This window comes from Mus caroli, unplaced genomic scaffold, assembly GCF_978045245.1.
Source record: "Mus caroli unplaced genomic scaffold, Mus_caroli_1 scaffold_10, whole genome shotgun sequence".
Classification (NCBI taxonomy): Eukaryota; Metazoa; Chordata; class Mammalia; order Rodentia; family Muridae; genus Mus; species Mus caroli.
This window is the reverse complement of record NW_028227265.1, coordinates 47,629,588-47,651,665: the sequence shown is the minus strand read 5'-3', so window position 1 is coordinate 47,651,665 and position 22,078 is coordinate 47,629,588. Positions and strand designations below refer to the sequence as shown.

Sequence of the window (22,078 nt, the reverse complement as noted above, 5' to 3'; positions counted from 1 at the left end):
AGGAAGGAAGGAAGGAAGGAAGGAAGGAAGGAAGGGAGAGTCAGAAAGGCAGACACTAGAATGAACACTTGCCTCAAACTGAGTTAATGAAGCTTATCTCCTGAGTTCCATTTTGAGTTTCCTGAGGCAAGCCAGTCTATAGGTTTAACTCTAACTTTATTCTAGGGAACCAACCATAGGTTATCTTATCCATGTCTCTAGCCACTAGTTTACTGATGTAAAGAAACACCATGACCAAGGCAATTTATAAAAGGACATAGTTAATCAGGGGCTTGCTTTGTTTTAGGGGGTTAGTTCATGTTTGTCATGGCAGGGAGCATGGGAGCAGGCAGGAGGGCATGAAGCTGGAGCATTAGCTCAGAGCTTATATTTTATCAGCAAGATGAAGGCAGAAAGAGGACAAGACTAGTTCTGGTGTGGACTTTTGACTCTTAAAGTCCATTCCATGGTTTCACAGATCCTTTGCAGGCCATACACCCTAACACTTCCTAAACCTTTCACCAACTAGGAGCCAAATATTCAAACATATGAACATGCGGGGGTCATCCTCATTTAAACTCACACCAAGAAAATAAAAATCAGAGATATAGTACTGATGCCAGCAGAAAATGGGAGTCTCTCGAAGCCTTTTAGCTGCTGATTGAGTTCACAGGGAATCTACCAGCTCTGAGTTTGCATAAAGTAAAACAAAACTTCCAAGCAGGCCGTGTGCAGATGTTCCTCCACTGCTTTCATTTGTTACATGCTTCAAACCATTGCTATTGAAAGTACCTTAAATAATATCTAACTTAAAATGTAATAAAACAGAACCATTCATATCATAGGAGTGAATTTAGAGTCACACTCAACACCAATTAGGTTTTTCAGTGTAACTGAGAGTAATAGCAGAATGGGGGAAGGAAGGAACTAGAAGAGCTGTTAGAGGCCCCTCAACTCTGTGTCTCGAGAGTTTGGATGCATCTTCTCACCAGTAAGGATAATTTCTCTCAGATTTGCTCAGTGATGATCATAATCTAAACAGCTTGAGCTATTTAGAAATACAAACTCACAAAAGCCAGGTGATTCAGGTCAAGTGGATTTTGGGTGCCATTTTGAAGCCCGGATTATGTTTAAATTGTTCCTTGATATGCAATCACCGTGCATAGATTTTCCTATTAACATGTTTTATAGTTAAAGGGATTTTAACAAGATCTCCTGTGAAAATAGAGCTATCTCACTTCTATTATTAAATGCCACTTAAAAGGCTACATGAAAACTTTATTATGAATTCTCAAATTGTTCTGTTCTCTGCAGCTTGATGAGACTCACACATTTAAACCTTGCTTCCCCGAGGCATGGAACACATTACCATTTTCACAAAACTAAAAGTATTTTCGAGATATCATATAATGTCAGTGACGGAAGGAACAGTTTTTTAAAAAGACAAAGGGAAGGAGGCTTTAAGTACCTATTTTAGGGTTTGTTTGTTTGTTTTTAATCTTTACTCACACAGGACACCCTGACCTCAGTTTCCCCTCCCTCCTCTACTTCCAGTTGCCTGTCATCCTACCTCCCCTCTCCTCCCATCTACTCCTCTTGTTTCCTTTAAGAAGAGAGCAGGCTTCCCAGGGATAACAGCAAAACAGGGAATAGCAAGATACTCTAAGACTAGGGACAAACCCACATCTTACTTGGGCAAGGTAACCAAGTAAGAAAAGGGTAACACCGACAGGCAAAAGAGCCAGAGATGCCCCCACTCTCACTCGGGAGTCCCAGAAGAACACCAAGCTACACAACCATAACACAAATGCAGAGGACCTAGGTCAGAGCCATGCAGGCTCCCCGACAGCTGCTTCTGTTTCTGTGAGCCCCCTCTGAGCCCTGCTTAATTGATTCTGTGGACCCTGTTCTTCTGGGGTCCTAGACCCTTCTGGCTCCCACAATTTCTTCTCCCACAAGGTCTCCCATACTACCTTGTTTTAATGGTATTTCCTTGATGCCAAAGTCTGAAAAGTTCTGTTAGACGTGACTAAAAACTATTAAAATTTTGAAGTTACACAGAGTGGAATAAAATGAGAAAAATTTAAATAACAGTACAATTTCTAGTTATTACATTGTTAAGTTTCACTTTGGATTTTGTTCTATTAGTGATTCTAGTCTCACTTTTCTGTCTGCTCCTGCCTAAAGAAAAACAATCAATCGTGGTTAATTCTAATTTTAAGGGAGTATGGCTAAGAATAAATGTGGTTCTTTAGCTGGACCAGGAAAATAACCTCCTACATAGATCAATCCACTATTTTGTAGTAATTACAAGCAAAATTCAGGGCTCTGGAATCCAAAGAGAGAAACCTAGCTGTTCTAATATTTATCAGTAATTGTTTATTCTCAAATTAGTATTACAATATATTAAGTAAGCCTCTCAGATTAAAATTTAAAAAGTAACTTTTATAGAAAATACTGTTTTTTGAAGAGTGATCTATTTTGAACGTGACAGGTTTTCTCTGAATTTGAGTTAATAATTGTACACTGTATACATTGTACTGCTATTTCAGATCATGAGACAAAGTTTACATGGTCATATACATAACTGTAGAACAAAGTTGTTTCCTGGTATTGAAATCCATGTTTATTTGGGGAAGAAGATTCAGTAGGTATTTTCCAGTTTGTTCTTCTGAGTTACATTTTGAGTTTCAATGCTAAAATTTAAAACTTCAAATAAACCTACTTAAAATATGAAACAGGATAACCCTTTACCATCAGAAATCATTAACAGAGAATAGACTCTCAGTTATCCATGATTTCTGAGGGTTGAGTGTGGCTAGAGGCAGAAACAACACAGCTCTAGACACAGGCATGACTGGCCAGAGTGAGACTTTGCATGCTTTTCTCAATATCATGACAAAGGCATTAGGTGTCCTTGTACAAGACTTCTTGGCACTAATGTAAAATTACATTTGAGGAGAAACATGGGAAAATGAAAGAGACACTGTTTTAGAATTTTGAAAAAGTGCTATGTTTCTGCATCTGGATGATTTCAAATTCAGGTAGATGCTCAGTGATGCTTGAAGTCTTTTCTCTCCTTAAAATTCATCTAATGATTATTTAGAGTTTCATAATTAGGGTATATTGGCTATGCTTTAATTTTTAATTTAAAAATTAAATTTTAAAATTTAGTTTTGAATTTTGAATTATTGATGCAACAATTTAATTTGAGCATTTTTTAAATGTGTACACTGTGTGAGCATGTGGAAGTCAGAAATGGACACTGGGTTTCTTCCTAGTTTTATTTTATAATTTTAACATCTTTTAATTCAATTAAGTATCTTTCTGAACTATACTGCCCTTAATGATCCCCAATTTCAGTTATCTCTCTCCACACTCTCTTATTTCATTCCCCTCCCACTCCTTCCCCAAACTTTCCAGAGTCTACCCACAAAATCTTTTCTATTTCTCCTCCCTAGGGAGATCCACGAACCCCTGCTAGAGTCCTCCTCTTTACCTGACCTTTCTGGATCTGTGCATTGTAGCTTGATTATAATTTATTTAACACCAAATATCTGTATATAAGTGACTACATACCATATTTGTCTTTTTGGGTCCAGGTTACCTTAGGATAATTTTTTCCAGTTCCATGCATTTGCCTGCAAATTTCATGATGTCACTTTTAACAGCTGAGCTATACTCCATTGTGTAAATGTACCACAATTTCTTTATCTGTTCTTCTGTTGTAGGCTATCTAGGTGGTTGCAACTTCTGGTTATTATGAATTAAGTTTCAATGGACATAGCTGAGCTTGAGCAGTTATCCTCATGGAAGTACAATAAACATGGGTTTATGTGAAAGAGTGATATAGCTTGGTCTTGAAGTAGATCAATACCCAATTTTCTGAGGAACCACCATATTGATTTCCATAGTGACTGTACAAATTTTCATTCCCACCAGCAATGGAAGAGTGTTATCCTTGCTGCATATTCTCATCAGCATGAGCTGTCATGTGTCACTTTTTAATCTTAGCCACTCTGAAATGTGTAAGATGACATCTTAGAGTAGCTTCTAATTGCATTCCCTTGATGGCTAGAGATGTATTGCATTTCTTTAAGTGTTACTTAGCCATTTGAGATTCCTCTATTGAGAGTTATCTGTTTCAATCTGTACACTGTATTTTAATTGTATTTTTTAAATCCAGTTTCTAGAATGTGACCATAGAATGTGACCTGTATGTTTTTAGTGTGAGCATTTGGTATTGGACTGCCAATTGGTGTGCTCTTTTCTCTTGCTTTTTTTGTTTGTTTGTTTGTTTGTTTGTTTGTTTCCTGGCATTTTAGCTTCAGGAACAAACACACCTTGCCTTTTAACAATTTGTAAATCTTCCCTAGAATTTCATACACTCTACTGTCATTCGTTTTTAATTTACTTTTACTTTCTTGTAAAAATAATAATAAATGATACATAAAATACTCAAGCTGATAATTTCATTAAGTTCATTAAGAACCAAGTTCATTAAGAACAAAGAGACTGCTAATACATAATGGGGGAGACTGTGACTCGTGATGTTTGTTGTTGTTGGCCTAGGATAGAGAGATGAGTCAGGAAAGAAATTTGGCTTTCAGTAGTTAATAAGTGTACAAATGTTTTCTAATTCTACCCACTGACAGGAATGATGATATATGACATTAAAGTAGAACAGAGCACACCTATTTCTCAGGGCTTGAGTGTTAAGTTTTATTTTCTAATCAAAACACAATTGTTCTTTGCATTGACCAATTGTGGCCTTCTACAATGGTCTCCATCTAATGAAAAGAGAAAGTTGAGAGCTGCCCTTACCTGTGGGCTAAAGGATACATATTAAGAATGTGGTTAGAGATTATACTGGGTAGGACAACTAAACTGGCAGTAATGGGTTCTCCTCTATAGTCCATACTACTATAGGTAGTTGGCCAGATTTTCAGTGCTACTCATGAAATTTCCTATGTTGTTCAGGTCTACAGTCAAATTAGACAGCTGCTAGCTACAGCCCAGATATTGCTATTATATATGCAAAAGTTGCAGCTATAATTACTATTCTATACTTGGTAATCTATTCAAATGGTGGTCATTCTGGTTTATAAGTTTCACATTGAGTAGAACCCTTGGTTGTTTTTTTCCATGGCACCTTCTTGTCTAATAAAAGCTAATCCTTTGGATAAGATTTTTTTAAAAAATATAATGTAAATAATTGAATTTGTTATAAAACAAATATTCTACTATCTTAAAATGCTATGATTGAATTTATTAGTGACTTTTAAAATGTTAAGAAATTATTACTACACTATAATTATTGTTAATATTCATTAATTTATTGTCAAACTTATGCTGTATTGACTGTTTGTTGGGTCACATTGGAAATTGTATTTTATTTCTTTTGACCTTCTATTTTCAGAGTGGAGATGGTCTAATTTAAAACAATAATAATTCAGATGAATCAAGCCTGTGTAATTTTCAAGAAGCAATGGTGTTTGCCTGAGGCTAATAAAACAACTTATGTTTCCTCAGTAAGCCATATCTTAGAAAGAACCAATATGTCAATATCAAAATCAATTTGAGAAACATCTTCTATGAAATTAGATTTCTCAACAAAAATGTAGTTTAACCAGAGAACATTCACTCTGCCTTTCTTAGATAGATATCTTCCATTTGAATATAAAAATGATGGCATGTTTTGAAGCCATAACTTTCAGTATCAAAAGATTAAGTTTCAATGTAAATGTATGGATTTTTGTTATAAAAAGTAAAATATCTGGTTGGAAACATAAATTGATACATTTTGCATTCTTTCCATGTTTTATAATAAATTACAAATGTATGTATTCAAAACTGTGTAAATTTTAGAATAGATAAGCAGGAAATGACTGGATAAATTTTGTTTTTAATATACTGGTACTGTTCTGCCCTTGAGCAAAAATAAATTAATATATTTTTTTGGTTCTTGTCTCTATAAGCTTTGGTTGAGAAAGTGTTCATTATTGTTGAATTTCAATATGATTGCAAATTAAATGATGCAAAACTCAATAAAGTAAAACACACAAAAGACCAATTAACATGTTATCTCAGTAGTTATGTGGAGGAGTGAAGAACATGCTGTTCTGCACTGTAGCATATAATTAAAATGTAGTCATAAATCTTGGAAATATAACTTTTTGATGTGCACAGGTGGCTTTTAGGAAGATTGATTAGTTCTTCCTACCCCCTTGAGATGAGAGTTCATAGTTATTCCGACAAATTGAAACAGAATAATTTCTCAAACTTCCCTCACCATGTGTACTCTAGTCTGCAGTGTGTGCAGGAGACATGTTTGCTAAGTGTTCATCTCCTTGTTTCCCTTCCAGATGCTCTCTATGATGTCATCACTGTGGGGGCCCCAGCTGCCCATTTTCAGGGATTCAAGAATGGTGGTCTTCGTAAACTCCTCCATAGATTTGAGACAGAGAGAAGGAAGTAAGTAATGTCAGAAAGAAAACAAATATTTCATTGATGACATTATCTTTTCTTTGAATAATTCTATAGACAAAGTTAATACTTTGGAGACAAGTCTATCCCAGTGAATGGTTCTTAGCATTTTAACTCATCAGGTAAATTAAAGTTGCTGAATTTCTTTAAATTACTTGAGAATAGACTAGAACCATCAAAATGCATGATTGGGCTTTCTGGGAGCTCTGAGGAAGGACACTGAATGGTAAGCTATGCTGCTCAGTGGAAAATTCTGGTATCACTCTTGCTCAGTGGAAAAAAAAATTATCATGCAGGGCTTTTGCTAGACCCTTGACCCAATGTAACCATAGAAATAATGATGTTTAATGAAGAACATATTTTTTTTAAATCTTTTTCATTTTAGTTGTATTTTTTGATGATAACTCTTTTAGTGATTTCTTCCTTGGAATGAGAGACAACAAACAACTTCCCTAGTCTGTAACTGGAGCATTGGAAAGATGAACTGTCAATGAGATAATTAAACTAACACACAAAGCTTGGTTACTTAGAAACAAATAACACACAGTCAATGCATTATCTCTTAAGAGTTTTAGATTAGTATTCCTTCACTTTTGCTTATTAACTATGTTTAACTGCTGTTTAATAAAGTTTCTGCCTCAGTACTCATGCCCCCTCTCATCCTACATTTAAAAGAAATTGCATCATTTTCTCTGGCTGTAAAATAGAAAGAAATAACCTGTAAGAAAGAAAGAAAGAAAGAGAGAGAGAGAGAGAGAGAGAAGGAAAGGAGAGAAGAGAAGAGAAGAGAAGAGAAGAGAAGAGAAGAGAAGAGAAGAGAAGAGAAGAGAAGAGAAGAGAAGAGAAGAGAAAAGAAAAGAAAAGAAAAGAAAAGAAAAGAAAAGAGAAAGACAGAAGAATATTGGGATAAGAACAGTTTTTTTTTTCCTTCACAAACAGTTGCTTTTTCCTTTGATTAGAAATTCCCAAATTGTACGCTACAATGGAACAGTTATTCAGTGACAGATAGTTTTATAAAGTATTAGACACTAAAATAAAAGTGACAAATTAAGGACATTTAAACATGTGAGCACATTTGTCACAAAACCATCCGTTTCCATAGTACCCAGATGTTTTAGAAAAAAGTATTCTAGAATTGAATTACTCTATCTCTAATACATATGTGCTATTATTTCTTTTTTTCTTCTTCTTCTTCTTCTTCTTCTTCTTCTTCTTCTTCTTCTTCTTCTTCTTCCTCTTCCTCCTTCACCTCCTCTATCTCCTTCAGCTCATCTTTCTCCACCTTTTCCTCTTTTCCACATCCTCCTCCCTCCTTCTCCTCCTCCTTCTCCTCCTTCCATAAACTACTGATATACTACTATGATTTCAGCTGTAGACATTGTTCATATTTCTCTCATATTTGTTTACTGTTTGTTAGTGAGACCTCATTTGACTCTGGTATTGTATCACACAGGAAGCTTAGAATGCTTACGATTGTAAGTACAGGGAAGTTCTGTTCTGATGACATAGTATCACATAGGAAGATTAGAATACCTATGACTGTAATCACGGGGAAGTACTGGTATGCCCTGCAGGCTTCCCCTTAATATCTATGCCCTGCCTCTAAATTTTTGTGCTGTAGAAAGTGGAAAGTGGTTCTGTTTCCTTGGGATTTAGAGAAATAGAAATCAGAGTTCTACTGATAGGCACTTTAGGAAAGAAATTTACTTCTGACAGGTGAGTTCAGAGTCTGTTTAAACCACAACTCCAGCTTTCTTGGGCATGAACTTGCCGAATGGTCCTACAGTCTCCAGAGGACACTCCACTCCCCAGATGCCCTAGTAGAATTTTTGTTTTATTTTTTTTATAACATTCCTCTGCTCAGGGACATCTGGGTTCTTTCCAGCTTATGGCTATTATAAAGAGAAATATGATATAATTAGAAGACACAAAACTATCCCTAGGGTGTCCAGAATCCAGTTGAACATAGATTGTCAGAGGTGAGGTGAGAGGTAGGACAGAAATTTATTGTTTCATAATTCACCACTGATGCAATTGGCAAAGACAAATGTTGAGTTCACCATTGCACCATGTTTATATATTTAATATGTGCATGGAGATATATATTCTACACTAGTAACTTTCCACTGGGACACTACACATAAGGGTATAACTCAAGGATTAGATTTAAGGTAAATACAACAAAATAATGTCCACTGCTTTTTAGCACTGATTTCTTTGGGATATCCATATCTCAAATATCCAATTGTTTCTGTTTTATTTATAAAACACAGTAAAATGCTTACTAATAAGGTTAGTGCCAATCATTAAACTGTGGTATAGGGAAATATATGGATCAAATATGGCTTGTTGAGAAAATATATGATTGAAAATGCTATGGGGTTATTGAGAGCCAGCCTGAACACAATAGGCATCAAAAGATCTGTTACACCATCCCAATATGTTCCTGTTGCTTTTAAAAATAAAAAAATCGATCAATATTGTGTTTTCAGTGAAAGTGTATGTAAGGGAGTACACTTCAGTGTATAAAAATGAATAACTTTAAGTCTGAATTTTGGAAGCCAGGCAGAGAATCGCCTTAAATAATGGAATTTTTCTAGCTTTTCTTTGCTTTGCTAAAAGGTTCAAGCTGGGCATCTTCAGCATGACTTGGGGGAACTACCTCAGCCATTGTGTTGATTTATCGTTACCTTCTCAGCCATCCTGGGTGATATTAACTGTCAACTTGATACAGCCCAGACTTGTCTGGTATTAGAATCTCCTTCCCCTAGTATTGATGAACAGTCAATAGTTCCTCAGCTGGGGTTGGGTGCTTGTGTATGTTACTCCACACTTACTGGAATTTTTACTCTCTTGATCTTGTAGGCATAGTAGTCAGTTCATGGGGCTACCAGCCCTATTATCTCAGAAGATGCTCTGGCTCTTACAGTCTTTACCGAAAGGCCAGAGTCTTGATAGGAGGGTATCTGAAATATCTGTGTCATGGATGGGTGAAGGCCTTTTACTTTTTTTTAAATTTTTTTTTTATTACGTATTTTCCTCAATGACATTTCCAATGCTATCCCAAAAGTCCCCATTACCCCCCTCCTTCCCTACCCACCCATTCCCATTTTTTTGGCCCTGGCGTTCCCCTGTACTGGGTCATATAAAGTTTGCATGTCCAATGGGCCTCTCTTTCCAGTGATGGCCAACTAGGCCATCTTTTGATACATATGCAGCTAGAGTCAAGAGCTCTGGGGTACTGGTTAGTTCATAATGTTGTTCCACCTATAGGATTGCAGATCCCTTTAGCTCCTTGGGTACTTTCTCTAGCTCCTCCATTGGTGGCCCTGTGATCCATCCAATAGCTGACTGTGAGCATCCACTTCTGTGTTTGCTAGGCCCCACATAGTCTTACAAGAGACAGCTATATCTGGGTCCTTTCAGCAAAATCTTGCTAGTGAATGCAATGGTGTCAGCGTTTGGAAGCTGATTATGGGATGGATCCCTGGATATGGCAGTCTCTAGATGGTCCATCCTTTCATCACAGCTTCAAACTTTGTCTCTGTAACTCCTTCCATGGGTGTTTTGTTCCCAATTCTAAGAAGGGGCACAGTGTCCACACTTTGGTCTTCATTCTTCTTGAGTTTTATGCGTTTAGCAAATTGTGATATCCTAAGTTTTGGGCTAATATCCACTTATCAGTGAGAACATATTGTGTGAGTTCCTTTGTGATTGTGTTACATCACTCAGGATGATGCCCTCCAGGTCCATCCATTTGCCTAGGAATTTCATAAATTCATTCTTTTTAATAGCTGAGTAGTACTCCATTGTGTAAATGTACCACATTTTCTGTATCCATTACTCTGTTGAGGGGCATCTAGGTTCTTTCCAGCTTCTGGCTATTATAAATAAGGCTGCTATGAACATACTTTTTAAAACAACACATGTCTTTTTTGTTTCATAGGGAGTCAGTCCAATATACTGAAGACTAATTTGTTTTAAAAGTCCAGTCTCAAGTCCAATAGTTCCAATTCATGTCATTCATTTTCTTTCTTTCTTTCTTTTTTTTTTTTTTTTTTGGTTTTTTTTCGAGACAGGGTTTCTCTGTATAGCTCTGGCTGTCCTGGAACTCACTTTGTAGACCAGGCTGGCCTCGAACTCAGAAATCCGCCTGCCTCTGCCTCCCGAGTGCTGGGATTAAAGGCGTGCGCCACCACGCCCGGCTCATGTCATTCATTTTCAAGTGCAGCTATTGTTTCTGCTTTTAGAAAGAACGTATTCCATTAACAACTTTCTTTTTAAGTTGTTTAATGAAATTACATAGGCACAGTGAAAATAAGACCAAGTGAAAAATCAGTGTTAATCCCTTTTCTTTTTCTTTTGAACTGAACGCAGTTGCTGGAAATATGCTGTTTAGAAGGAGACAGTAATTTAATTTTTGTGTTGATTATAATTTTATTCTTTAAGGATCTATTTTCTTCTTGTGAGTTGATTATCATTGGCTACTTCTATTTTAAAGTCCCAATATATTTTAGCAAATACAAAACACCTTATGCCAAACCTGCTCATGTGAATATCTGTCCCAGGAGTGCTGACCTGTATATACCCTCTAAGCGTGATAACCAACTGCTTCTGAATGAAAGGGCCTTATTTTTATTTACAACTTGAGATAGGTAGATAATGGCATACTCTTAATTAAATACTCTTGCCGAGGCGTGGTATTTGTGCAAACTTGCTTGCACAAGGAGGAAGGACAAGGCTTGTCGAATACAGACTGATTATGGTATAAGTGATTGGAAGTGTTTGTACTAATTTGCCTGTAACCCTAAATGAATTTTAAATGTTATTTTCTCCGTTGTAAAACTCCCATTTTATTTCTGCATTATATTTTCTTTTAACATATACATTCAGTGACTAAAGGAACCTAGGGTTGAGGACCTAAATGCCTCAGAGTTCTTTGCTGGAATGAATGAGTGTAGTGTTCTTCTCTAAATAGTTTTAGATGTGTAAACACCATGTGTTAGCTGTTGTCCTCAAAAATTCAACCTATTGAATGTAATGTTATTGACTTTTTGTAATTCTAACATTTCTGCCTTTATTCATTGGCAAATAGAAATTTTCATCTCCTAGACAGTTCACACTATCAACCCCTGCTCAAATTTGTATTCTAACATATTTAATGGCCTTTGTGGCATTAATGAAATTACCTTATCTTCCTACACAGTAGTTTTCTTATTTATAAGGTGGAAATTATATTTATTACCCAGTGACATTATTTAGAAACTGCAATAATACTTGTGATTGTTCCTTGTGTATGGTAAAACTTATAAATATTAGCTATTGATATAGTTTAGAAACTCAATGCAGGTTGGAATGCCATTCTTTTGTGTATGTACCATGTACACACATACTTATCTGTGTAGATCATAGGTATAGAGATCAGAGATGGTAATCATTTGTCTTCCTCGATCATTCTCAGACTAATTTTATGTGGCAAAAATATCTCACTGAACCTGGAGCTCGTTGTTTTGGCTTGAATATGCCACGAGGCTGCTGGTATCTGGACTGGAGATACATACAAACACACACACACACATACACGCACACACACACAGACACACAGACATACACACAGAGACACACATACACACACAGACAGAGACAGAGAGACAGAGAGAGACACAGAGACAGACAAAGAGAGTGACAGAGAGAGCACCCTTTAGGTATGTGCTGGGTATTTGAACTCAAGTCTTCATGCATGTACAGCAGGTACTACACCAACTGAGCCATCTCTCCAAGTCCAAATTCTATATTCTTGAAAATACAACTTGAATTTATTGATTGGACATAGCAGGATTAATAAGTATACCACAGGTTTAAATTGTATCTAATTATTTGTATAATCATTTGTACTCCTAAAATATATTTTATTGATAAAACTCTAGAAATTTATATTTTTAGTTACAAATTTTAGTATAACAGATGCATTCATGTCAGAGATGCAATTATATTGCCTTTTGGGAATCATTAATTTGCATAAATACTCAGTTTGCTACTAAGTCTCAAGTGCTGGGCTTTAGACACTGTCCTCATGGTGAGTCGAGGTTGGAAAAGAAGGACAGACTGGTAAAATCTGAATGTGTGTGTGTGTAAATATTCATAGTTAGCCCCACTTTACTCATACCCTCAAGGAAGCCATCTCAAGTCACTTCCCCTGCCATTGACTCCTGAATATTCTTTGTCTTGGACATTTTTCATGCAAGCAAAGAAATGAACAAAATCCCCAAACTGCACCATCATCCACTCAGATTTTCCACTTAGAAATCAACAATCCTTGACCCCCTTAACCCCATGGCTGCAACTTAAATGACTTGACTGACTGCCAGTTATGCTTCCTAACTTCTTTGGAGGTTTTTCATTTCAGTAATGAGTTATGGGTTAAGATAATCCTGACCCACAAGGCACCCCTCTTCTAGGTGTTCCTCTGCCAAGGAGCTTAATCAGTCTTCTTCCTTTTTGTCTGGCACTGAGCCTACCATTTGGTTCATTTTTTTCTGTAATGACATTTCTTCTAAAAGGAAAATATAATGTGATGATTTAATAATTTTAAATAGTTCGGCTACTTCTTACATGGAGGTCAGAACTGAGGTCTGTATTATGCATTAGTATTACCTTGTCCTTAAGGACTATGTCTTAGTTAGGGTTTTACTGCTGTGAACAGACACCATGACCAAGGCAAGTCTTATAAAAAACAACATTTAATTGGGGCTGGCTTACAGGTTCAGAGGTTCAGTCCATTATCATCAAGGTGGGAGCATGGTAGTATCCAGGCAGGCATGGCACAGGAGGAGCTAAGAGGTCTATGTCTTCATCCAAAGGCTGCTAGTGGAAGACTGACTTCCAGGCAACTAGGGTAGGGTCTTATACCCACACCCATAGTGACACACCCATTCCAACCAGGCCACACCTATTCCAACAAGGCCACACCTTCAGATGGTGCCACTCCCTGGTCCAAGGATATACAAACCATCACATTCCACTCCCTGGTCCCCATAGACTTGTTCAAACACATGAGTCTATGGGGGCCATACTTAAACATAGCATAATGCAAAATGCATGTAGTCCAACTTTCAAAGTCCTCATAGTCTAAAGCAGTCGCAACAATGTTAAAAGTCCAAAGTTCAAGGACTCTTCTGAGATTCATTCAACTTAATTAACTGTAATCCCCAAAGCAAGGCAGGAAACCAGCTGGGCAAACTCCAAACTCTGCATCTCCATGGCTGATGTCAAAGTGGTCTTCAGATCTCCATTCCTTTTTCATCTTTGTTGACTGCAACAAACTGCTTTCTCCTGGGCTGGTTCCACTCCCTGTTAGCAGCTTTCCTCAGCATGTATCCTCATGGCTCTGGCATCTTTAACATCTTTGAGTCTCCAAGGCAATTTCAATGTTACAGCTTCTTGTTTCAGTGTCTGGGATTCCACTTGATCTTTTGGACTCCTCCTAAGGGCTGGCATCACTTTTCCATCTCTGTGCTCTGTAGCACTCTAAGCTCAGGTTAATCCACTCCACTATAGCTGCTGTTCTTGGTGATCATCCCATGGTACTGACATCTCCAATACACTGGGGTGTTCCACTCCAACTAGGCTTCACCAATAGCCTCTCAAAGGCTCTCTTCAGGGTGCCAAGCCTCAAATCCTTTGCATGACCCCTTCAGTCCTGGGCCATCAACTACAGCTGAGGCTTCACCTTCTCCAGTGGCCTTCCCTGGCCTCTCACAGTGCTAAGCCTCAGCTTCTCTCCATGATCCCTTCATTCCTTCACAAGCAGTAGCACCTGGGTGACTCTTACATATTACCAAGTCCAGCCGCAGCATGAGGTACAACCTTGGGTATCTCTGGAACACAGCTTCTCTGTGCTCCCAGAAAACACTTTCCAGAAGATTTCACCTCAACGATGCTGGTCTCTTCTTAATCACCGCTAATTCCTTAGCTCCAGCTAACCAGCATCAATTTTCCCAGTAGTTCCTTCCATTCTTAACTCTAGAGCCAGAGCCACATGGCTGAAGCTGTCGAGTTCTGCTGCTTACAGGAACTAGAACATGATCCCCTTGTACTATTACATTATCACTAGCTTTATGTTTTCTAAATCCTTCACGGCCTAAGCTTGGCTATCCAGGTTCTTGCTCTGTAGATTGACCTTGAATGAAGAGATCAGCATGCTTGTCTCATGGGATTAAAGGTGTGTACCACCATGCCTGGATCTAATTAAGCTGGGTAGAATCTTGCCCCAAGGTCCCACTCCCTTAATCTTTTATCTCCTAAGACACAAGATTTTGCTCCATTTCACTTCTTGGTATGCCTTTAATACTTAAACTCTATATTTTATATTTTGCCTTTCTAAGCTTGCTATGCTTGTTCAAACTTCTCTTTGTGAGACTTAACCAGAGAACAAAGTCTCTGCTGGGCTTTTTTGAAACTTCTTTTGTCAATGCAATTAATCCAAGTCTCTTCACCTTAGCCTCAGGCAAGCTTTTCAGACAAGGGCAAAAAGTAGCCACATTCTTCACTAAAATACCACAAAACCAGTCTTTATGCCACATTCTGAAATTCTTCTCCTTTGAAATCTCTTGGGCCAGGTCAACATAGTTCAAATCACTCCCAGCAACAAAGTCTTCCATATTCCTACTAGGATGACCCATTAAGCCCCATTTAAAGCATTCCACTGCTTTCCAAATCCAAAGTCCCAAAATCCACATTCTTTCAAATAAAAGCATGGTCAGGCCTATCACAGCAATACCCCACTCCCAGTACCAATTTCTGTCTTAGTTAGGGTTTTACTGCTGTGAACAGACACCATGACCAAGGCAAGTCTTATAAAAAACAACATTTAATTGGGGCTGGCTTACAGGTTCAGAGGTTCAGTCCATTATCATCAAGGTGGGAGCATGGTAGTATCCAGGCAGGCATGGCACAGGAGGAGCTAAGAGGTCTATGTCTTCATCCAAAGGCTGCTAGTGGAAGACTGACTTCCAGGCAACTAGGGTAGGGTCTTATACCCACACCCATAGTGACACACCCATTCCAACCAGGCCACACCTATTCCAACAAGGCCACACCTTCAGATGGTGCCACTCCCTGGTCCAAGGATATACAAACCATCACAGACTATATCCCTAAATTCAACAGGAATAGCTAAATCCACCAGGCCATTTCATTCTGTTTCTCCATACATACATATACACCTGTGATAACGTGGAGCATATAAACAGAGAATGGAAGGAGATTAATAATAACTACTAACAAACTAGAACCTTAACAATATACTGCAATAAGATATGCAGTAGCAGCACTTTCTGATTGTTGCGATATTATTCAGCGAAATCAAGCTTACTTGATCACAAGCTCAAGTATATCCAGAGAGTTGAGGTGTTAAGCAAGATAACTAGTAAGGGGTCGAGTAGCACATTCAGCAGGGATACTCTGCAAAGAGGGATGGATCAGGCCATTAGAAGCAGAGCAAGATGGTCCAAGATTCCATCCTACTATTAAGAAGGTCATGTAATTTTAAATTATACAAAATGTTAAGTTTTTTAATTCTCCATTTAGACTATGGTAAACCTAGATAGTTAAAACTATGGAAAACAAATTTCAGAGAAGTATGTTAGGAAGTTGTCTGATGTCTAGGTTAAAAGTCCTGATATAAACAACTTAAAAGGAGATGAGATTTATTGTAGCTCATGGTTTCACAGATTTCAATCCATATTATTTAGCTCCCTTTGCTTCTGAGCCTAGTGTAAGGAGAAGGTTATTCACCTTAAGATGGACAGGGAGCAGATTGAAAGGAAGGATATGAAGGCTTGCTATAATCTTCAAAGGCATTTGTTTATGCCTTGACATACTTTTCCCTTCTGCAGTTTTTAGAAATTCCATAGTAGCACTACAAGCTGGGACCCAGCATTCAACACACAAGCATGTTGGAGTATATTTGATATTGGAATCATAACACAAGGAATCTTTTTCACATGTCATTGCATTTCAGTGGAACACTGTGACACCACAGTGGAGCAAAGTGACACCACAGTGAGCACTGTGACACCACAGTGCAGCACTGTGACAGCACAGTGGAGCACTGTGACACCACAGTGGAGCAAAGTGACAGCACAGTGGAGCACTGTGACACCACAGTGAGCACTGTGCACTGTGACACCACAGTGCAGCACTGTAACAGCACAGTGGAACACTGTGACACCACAGTGGAGCAAAGTGACAGCACAGTGGAGCACAGTGACAGTACAGTGGAGCACTGTGACACCACAGTGGAGCAGTGTGACACCACAGTGGAGCACTGTGACATCACAGTGGAGCACTGTGAAACCACAGTGAAGCACTGTGACACCAAAGAGGAGCACTGTGACACCAGAGTGGAGCACTGTGACAACACAGTTTAGCACTGTGACAACACAGTGAGCAGTGTGACATCACAGTGCAGCACTGTGACAGCACAGTGGAGCAATGTGACACCACAGTGGAGCACTGTGACACCACAGTGAAGAACTGTGACAGCACAGTGGAGCACTGTGACAGCACAGTGGAGAACTGTGACACCACAGTTAGCACTGTGTCAAAACAGTGGAGCATTGTGACACTGCAGGGCAGCACTGTGACACCACAGTGGAGCACTGTGACAACAAAGTGGAGTACTGTGACACCACAGTGGAGCACTGTGACACCACAGTGGAGCACTGTGACAACAAAGTGGAGTACTGTGACACCACAGTGGAGCACTGTGACAACAAAGTGGAGTACTGTGACACAACAGTGGAGCACTGTGACAACAAAGTGGAGTACTGTGACACCACAGTGGAGCACTGTGACAACAAAGTGGAGTACTGTGACACAACAGTGGAGCACTGTGACACCACAGTTGAGCACTGTGACAACAAAGTGGAGTACTGTGACACCACAGTGGAGCACTGTGACAACAAAGTGGAGTACTGTGACACAACAGTGGAGCACTGTGACACCACGGTGAGCACTGTTACACAACAGTTATCCCGTCCATCCTTTTCTCACGCATCCCTCCATAGTGAACCACAGATCTGTGTTGGGAGATGGTTCTAATGCTTTGTCTTAATTCAGCTCCTAAATGCCACTTCCAGATACTGGGGGGTCTCTGCCCCCACCTGTCTTTGACTGATAATAAAGAATTGTCATATAGCAAATGGCTAGGCAGGGAGACAGAGGTGGAAAGGAACCGTGGAAAAGAGAGAGGTGAATCGCCAAGACGTGGAGGTAGATATCAAATTTAACAGCTGCAGGAGAGAGGCCATCCAGCAATGGAGGTGTAAAGGGAAAGCAGCCCTATGAGGGTGTGTGGTCTAGAAGATAACAAGGCAGCAAAGATAAAGTGGAGACTTAGAAGGTATTAAGCCAGTAATACCTGAGGGGAGTATGTGCTAACCACGTGGAGGCTTGGAAATTTCCAGCCATTGAGCTGAGAGGGCATATCAAAATTAAGCTGGTGTGTGTGTTGTGTGGTGTGTGTGTGTGTGTGTGTGTGTGTGTGTGTGTGTGTGTTTTATTCATGATTCCAGAGCTCTTGTGCAGGTACAGAGGAGGCATACAACCTACAGGGAGCATAGAGTGGCTTAGTTACTTACCGCTCAAGATCTGAGCTTAAGACTGAGCCCTATTTAGAAGCCTGGTCTAATTTGATTGTGTAATTAAGGCATTTGCTTTATGCCTGCAGTGTAAGCATCCTTACAGACAGAGCTTGATCTGAAGTCATGGACCATGCTTTCTGGTATACTCTGAATCCCCAGGAACTAGCTTAGCAGGTGTTTGGTGCATTAACAAGGATAATGAAGTAAAAGGATTTCCTAAAAAGCAAGTCACTCTTTCTGCAGTGACTGGTGTGACTTAATGAAGTGACAAAAGTGTGGGCATTTGGGGGAATCAGGAATCAGAATCAGTAATTTGTACTTGTAGAAAACACCTTGTAGATACTTGCAGAAACTTCTAGGCTTGAGAGCAACCACATGCATGTCTTTGAGAGCTGCTGTTACTCTGTATCCTGAAAGAAGAAAGATGACAGCTTTTATAAAGGATAGCCAACTTAATTACTGACAATTAATAGTCCCCTTGTCCACTTTTATATTTAATACTTACACATTAGAGACATGCTCCAATAGATCCCAGTATCTTGGGAGACCAACTGCATTCTGTTGTTTGGGTAAGAAGCATTGCATGACAGTTCAAAGTTCTGAGAAGTGAAATTGTTAAAGGCTTACACATTCATAAATGATAATATGTAAACAACTCTAGAAGATATGATACGAAATTTGTCAAACTCTGTAACAGTGTGTGAAAATAATAAACCAAGAAGAGTTTGAATTGTGAGATTTCAGAAAGCCATTCATCCTTCGGTTCCTTCATTTGCAATGTAGATATATAGCTGATGCTTCTTGATTTACCACATTGCTGCTGTAGTTGAATTACTGGAAATCATAAATAAAATAAATCTTATATTTTTGAGAAATGACAAATTAAGTAAATGAGTCACAGTTTACTCAGAAAGATAATCTAGATGGTTTTTACAACTCAGTGTCTTAATTTAACATTAAATTTAAACATGAAAATTTTAGTTTTCAATACATACTATATATTTACATATATTTGCATATATATAATTAAGACACAAAGAGAGAGAAGGGAAGGATCTAAAGGAAAAGTTAATCCGCCAAAAGATAGGAGTTTAAGTCAGAATACTGTATCAATAAGCAAATTATCAGAAAATACTTTCTTTTGCTCATTTTGAAACACTGTGAGAAGAGTCTACAGTGGACTTGTTTTCCGTGAGGTAAAACAATACTTGAAACCGTGACACATTGTGTCATGTCAATATGTATGAAGCAAATGAATCCTGTAAGGGACTTTTGTACTCAGGTTAAACACAGAGATTTCTAGAACATTTTCAGCAACTCTTCACTAATCTATATGCTTAGCGATCATCATTGCAAAGGCAGAGAAAGAAAATCATTTACCATATCTCAAAACAGTATATTCCAGATTTAAAAAAATTATCTGGGAAGCGGGTGGAGCTCAACACCGAATGCTCTTACAGAGGAGACTTACTTGGTTCCCAGTACCACATAGACTGGCTCACAACCTCCTGTAAGTCCAGTCCCAGGTGATCCAAGGACCTTTTTCTGGCTTCCATGTGCACACATTATGCACATGTGATAACCAGGCTTTCACACACACACACACATACACACAGTATTTAATAATCTAGGCAGAATCTCATTTTTGTAACATTGTAATAAAATATACATGTGAGATTTGTATATTTATGTCATGGAGAAAAATAGACTTACTCAAAGTGAGATAACTCATTTCTGCAAAATTCTATTAAAATACGACTTTCCCTAAAAAATTCCAGTATTTTTTTTTATCATGTTCTTACAGGAGATAAAGATGTCTTCAATTTTTGGGAAAACACAGGTGAAAAGAAAGAGTGTCATTATAATGGTGTCTAGGAGGGCTTGGGTTTTGTCTGGATTCAGTGTGCTTGTTAAGTTGGGAGGTAAGAATCCAGATACAACAAGGAAGAAAACATTGGTCAATACATTGGAAAAGTTAGTAAGTTTGCTGTGTGGAATGGAGCCCCCTTTTCCTTAGAAATAGTTGGCCTTAATTTCTTTATTAGTTGTAGATTGATTGTGTGTGTGTGTGTGTGTTTGTATGTGTGTTATGAAAACCTTCTGCCTGCTCTATTTCCCACAATCATAAAACCTTGAAGGATGGAAGTATTACTGACTATGGTCTACCTAGGGAAACAAATCTGTGCAGTATGAAGAGAACATGAGCTTAAGTAGAATGTTCAGTGAGAAAGTTCTGACACTGTGGGCATGCTCAGGGTATTGGAGACCACTTGAAATTGAGAGTCCAGCATTGCAAGACACACCCCCTCCAGCCAAAGAAAACTTTCCTTTAAAAAAAAATCCCATGAAGCCAGCCCTTGTATGCCATTTAGTGAACAGAAATCATATGTGGCCTCTCACCACACAGCTTCTAGCTGTGACCACTTGCTTTTCTCAATTCCTTGGCCAAGTAGCAATCATTAAATATTTGTTGATTTAATTTAGCGTAAGATGATTCCCAAATTCTTTTTTAGACTAATTTGTATTATAAACTAGAATCATAATCTTCACTAATGAATAGTCTTAATTAGAAGATAAGAGACGTAATTTTATTTTAAGATTTATATTCTATACTTGCCATGATATTATTAAATTATAGATCATTTCCAAATTACTTATAGCTTTATAATTTTTTTAAAATCTGAAATGATTCAGAAAAATCTTGAAATGTGCAAAAGATAGGCAAACATAGTTAGGAGTTCAATTTGTGTGATTAGAGAGAAGTAATCTAGAATTCATGTTTTACCATATATGCTAGCTGTGTGACCCAGGCAAAGCTCCACCTAGCCTTCATCTTTTATGTCTAAATAATGTATTATTATTTATTCTACAGAAAATTTCTTCTAATAGTTCTTACTCAATAGAGAGTTGTCAAAATAAAATAATGTAACCTATGAAAGCATTAGTGTCATATGAGACCCATAAAGGATAGGTTCAATAATTATTTATTTAGTGATAGAGAAACATTTGGATTTATAGTATAAATTATTTGCTTTATTAGACTTTCTCTTTACATTAAGTTAACATGGAAAATGAAGAGGTTCATGTACCTTTTTCCCCTGTATTTTATCCCTGGATAATAATTACCAAAATATTTGTTTTTATAAAAAAAGATTAATCAACATATAATTTTCATAGCATGAAGATGGCCTATTATACATGTACAATCCATAGAATTTTAGTAAACAGAATGTTGACTAAATTCCAGTCCAATTTTGGGACATTTCCAGTACCCAACTATGCTGTCTCAGGTCTTTTTGCAGTCACAGGAACATATGCAGAATACTTTCGAATGGATTTTAATTTTGTACCTCACTCCGTTCCTTGATTAGTAAAGATTGTTTTCAGAGTAGAGGTGAAATATTTTAGTTTGAGGTGAGTCAGAGGTCCTTGTTTGGGTGTTATTCCATCTCATCTGGGAAAAAGTGTTAAGTGTGAAAATACCATAAACCAAACTGCATCAATGTAGAACTGAACAGACCCTTAGATGTCCAAGGAAGTCAAGGCAGGGACACACAGAGAGAAGTGGAGACAGGACATAGAAGATACGACAGCGAGGCTTTGTTCATTTCAATGTTATATAATTATACCTAGAACATTTCTATGTGATCTGCAGAGGGTAAAGAAACTACATGTATTTACACATCAGTGAGGCCATCACAGTTAAGAAATCAGTCAAGAGTTTAAACAAAGAGACAAAGCAATTCTTAGTGGGAGGTGTGGAGTACCTATGGCAGGGTTGTCTTCTTCATCAATGCGAGTTGTCAGGGAGTTAATGAGTGATAGAATCAAACTCTGATCAGAACACACATGGAACCTAAATGTTCCATGAATCCAAGGAGGAATTTTCTTTCTTTCTTTTTACCAATAGTTTGACAAAACAAACACCAATTTAAGCATAGTTCTTGTAAGTCATTTAATTTCATAAG

At 38.0% G+C, this 22,078-nt stretch overlaps 1 protein-coding gene across 5 annotated transcripts in view; it reads left to right on the top strand.

Moving 5' to 3' along the window:
* Inpp4b (inositol polyphosphate-4-phosphatase type II B) overlaps window positions 1-22,078 on the top strand; it is a 793,726-nt gene that overhangs the window by 633,657 nt on the left and 137,991 nt on the right. For all 5 annotated transcript variants that reach the window (XM_029480343.2, XM_029480345.2, XM_085843791.1 and 2 more), the window contains one exon: window positions 6,345-6,453. In XM_029480343.2, coding sequence (XP_029336203.1) covers window positions 6,345-6,453 — 109 coding nt within the window. The remainder of the gene's footprint in view (window positions 1-6,344; window positions 6,454-22,078) is intronic.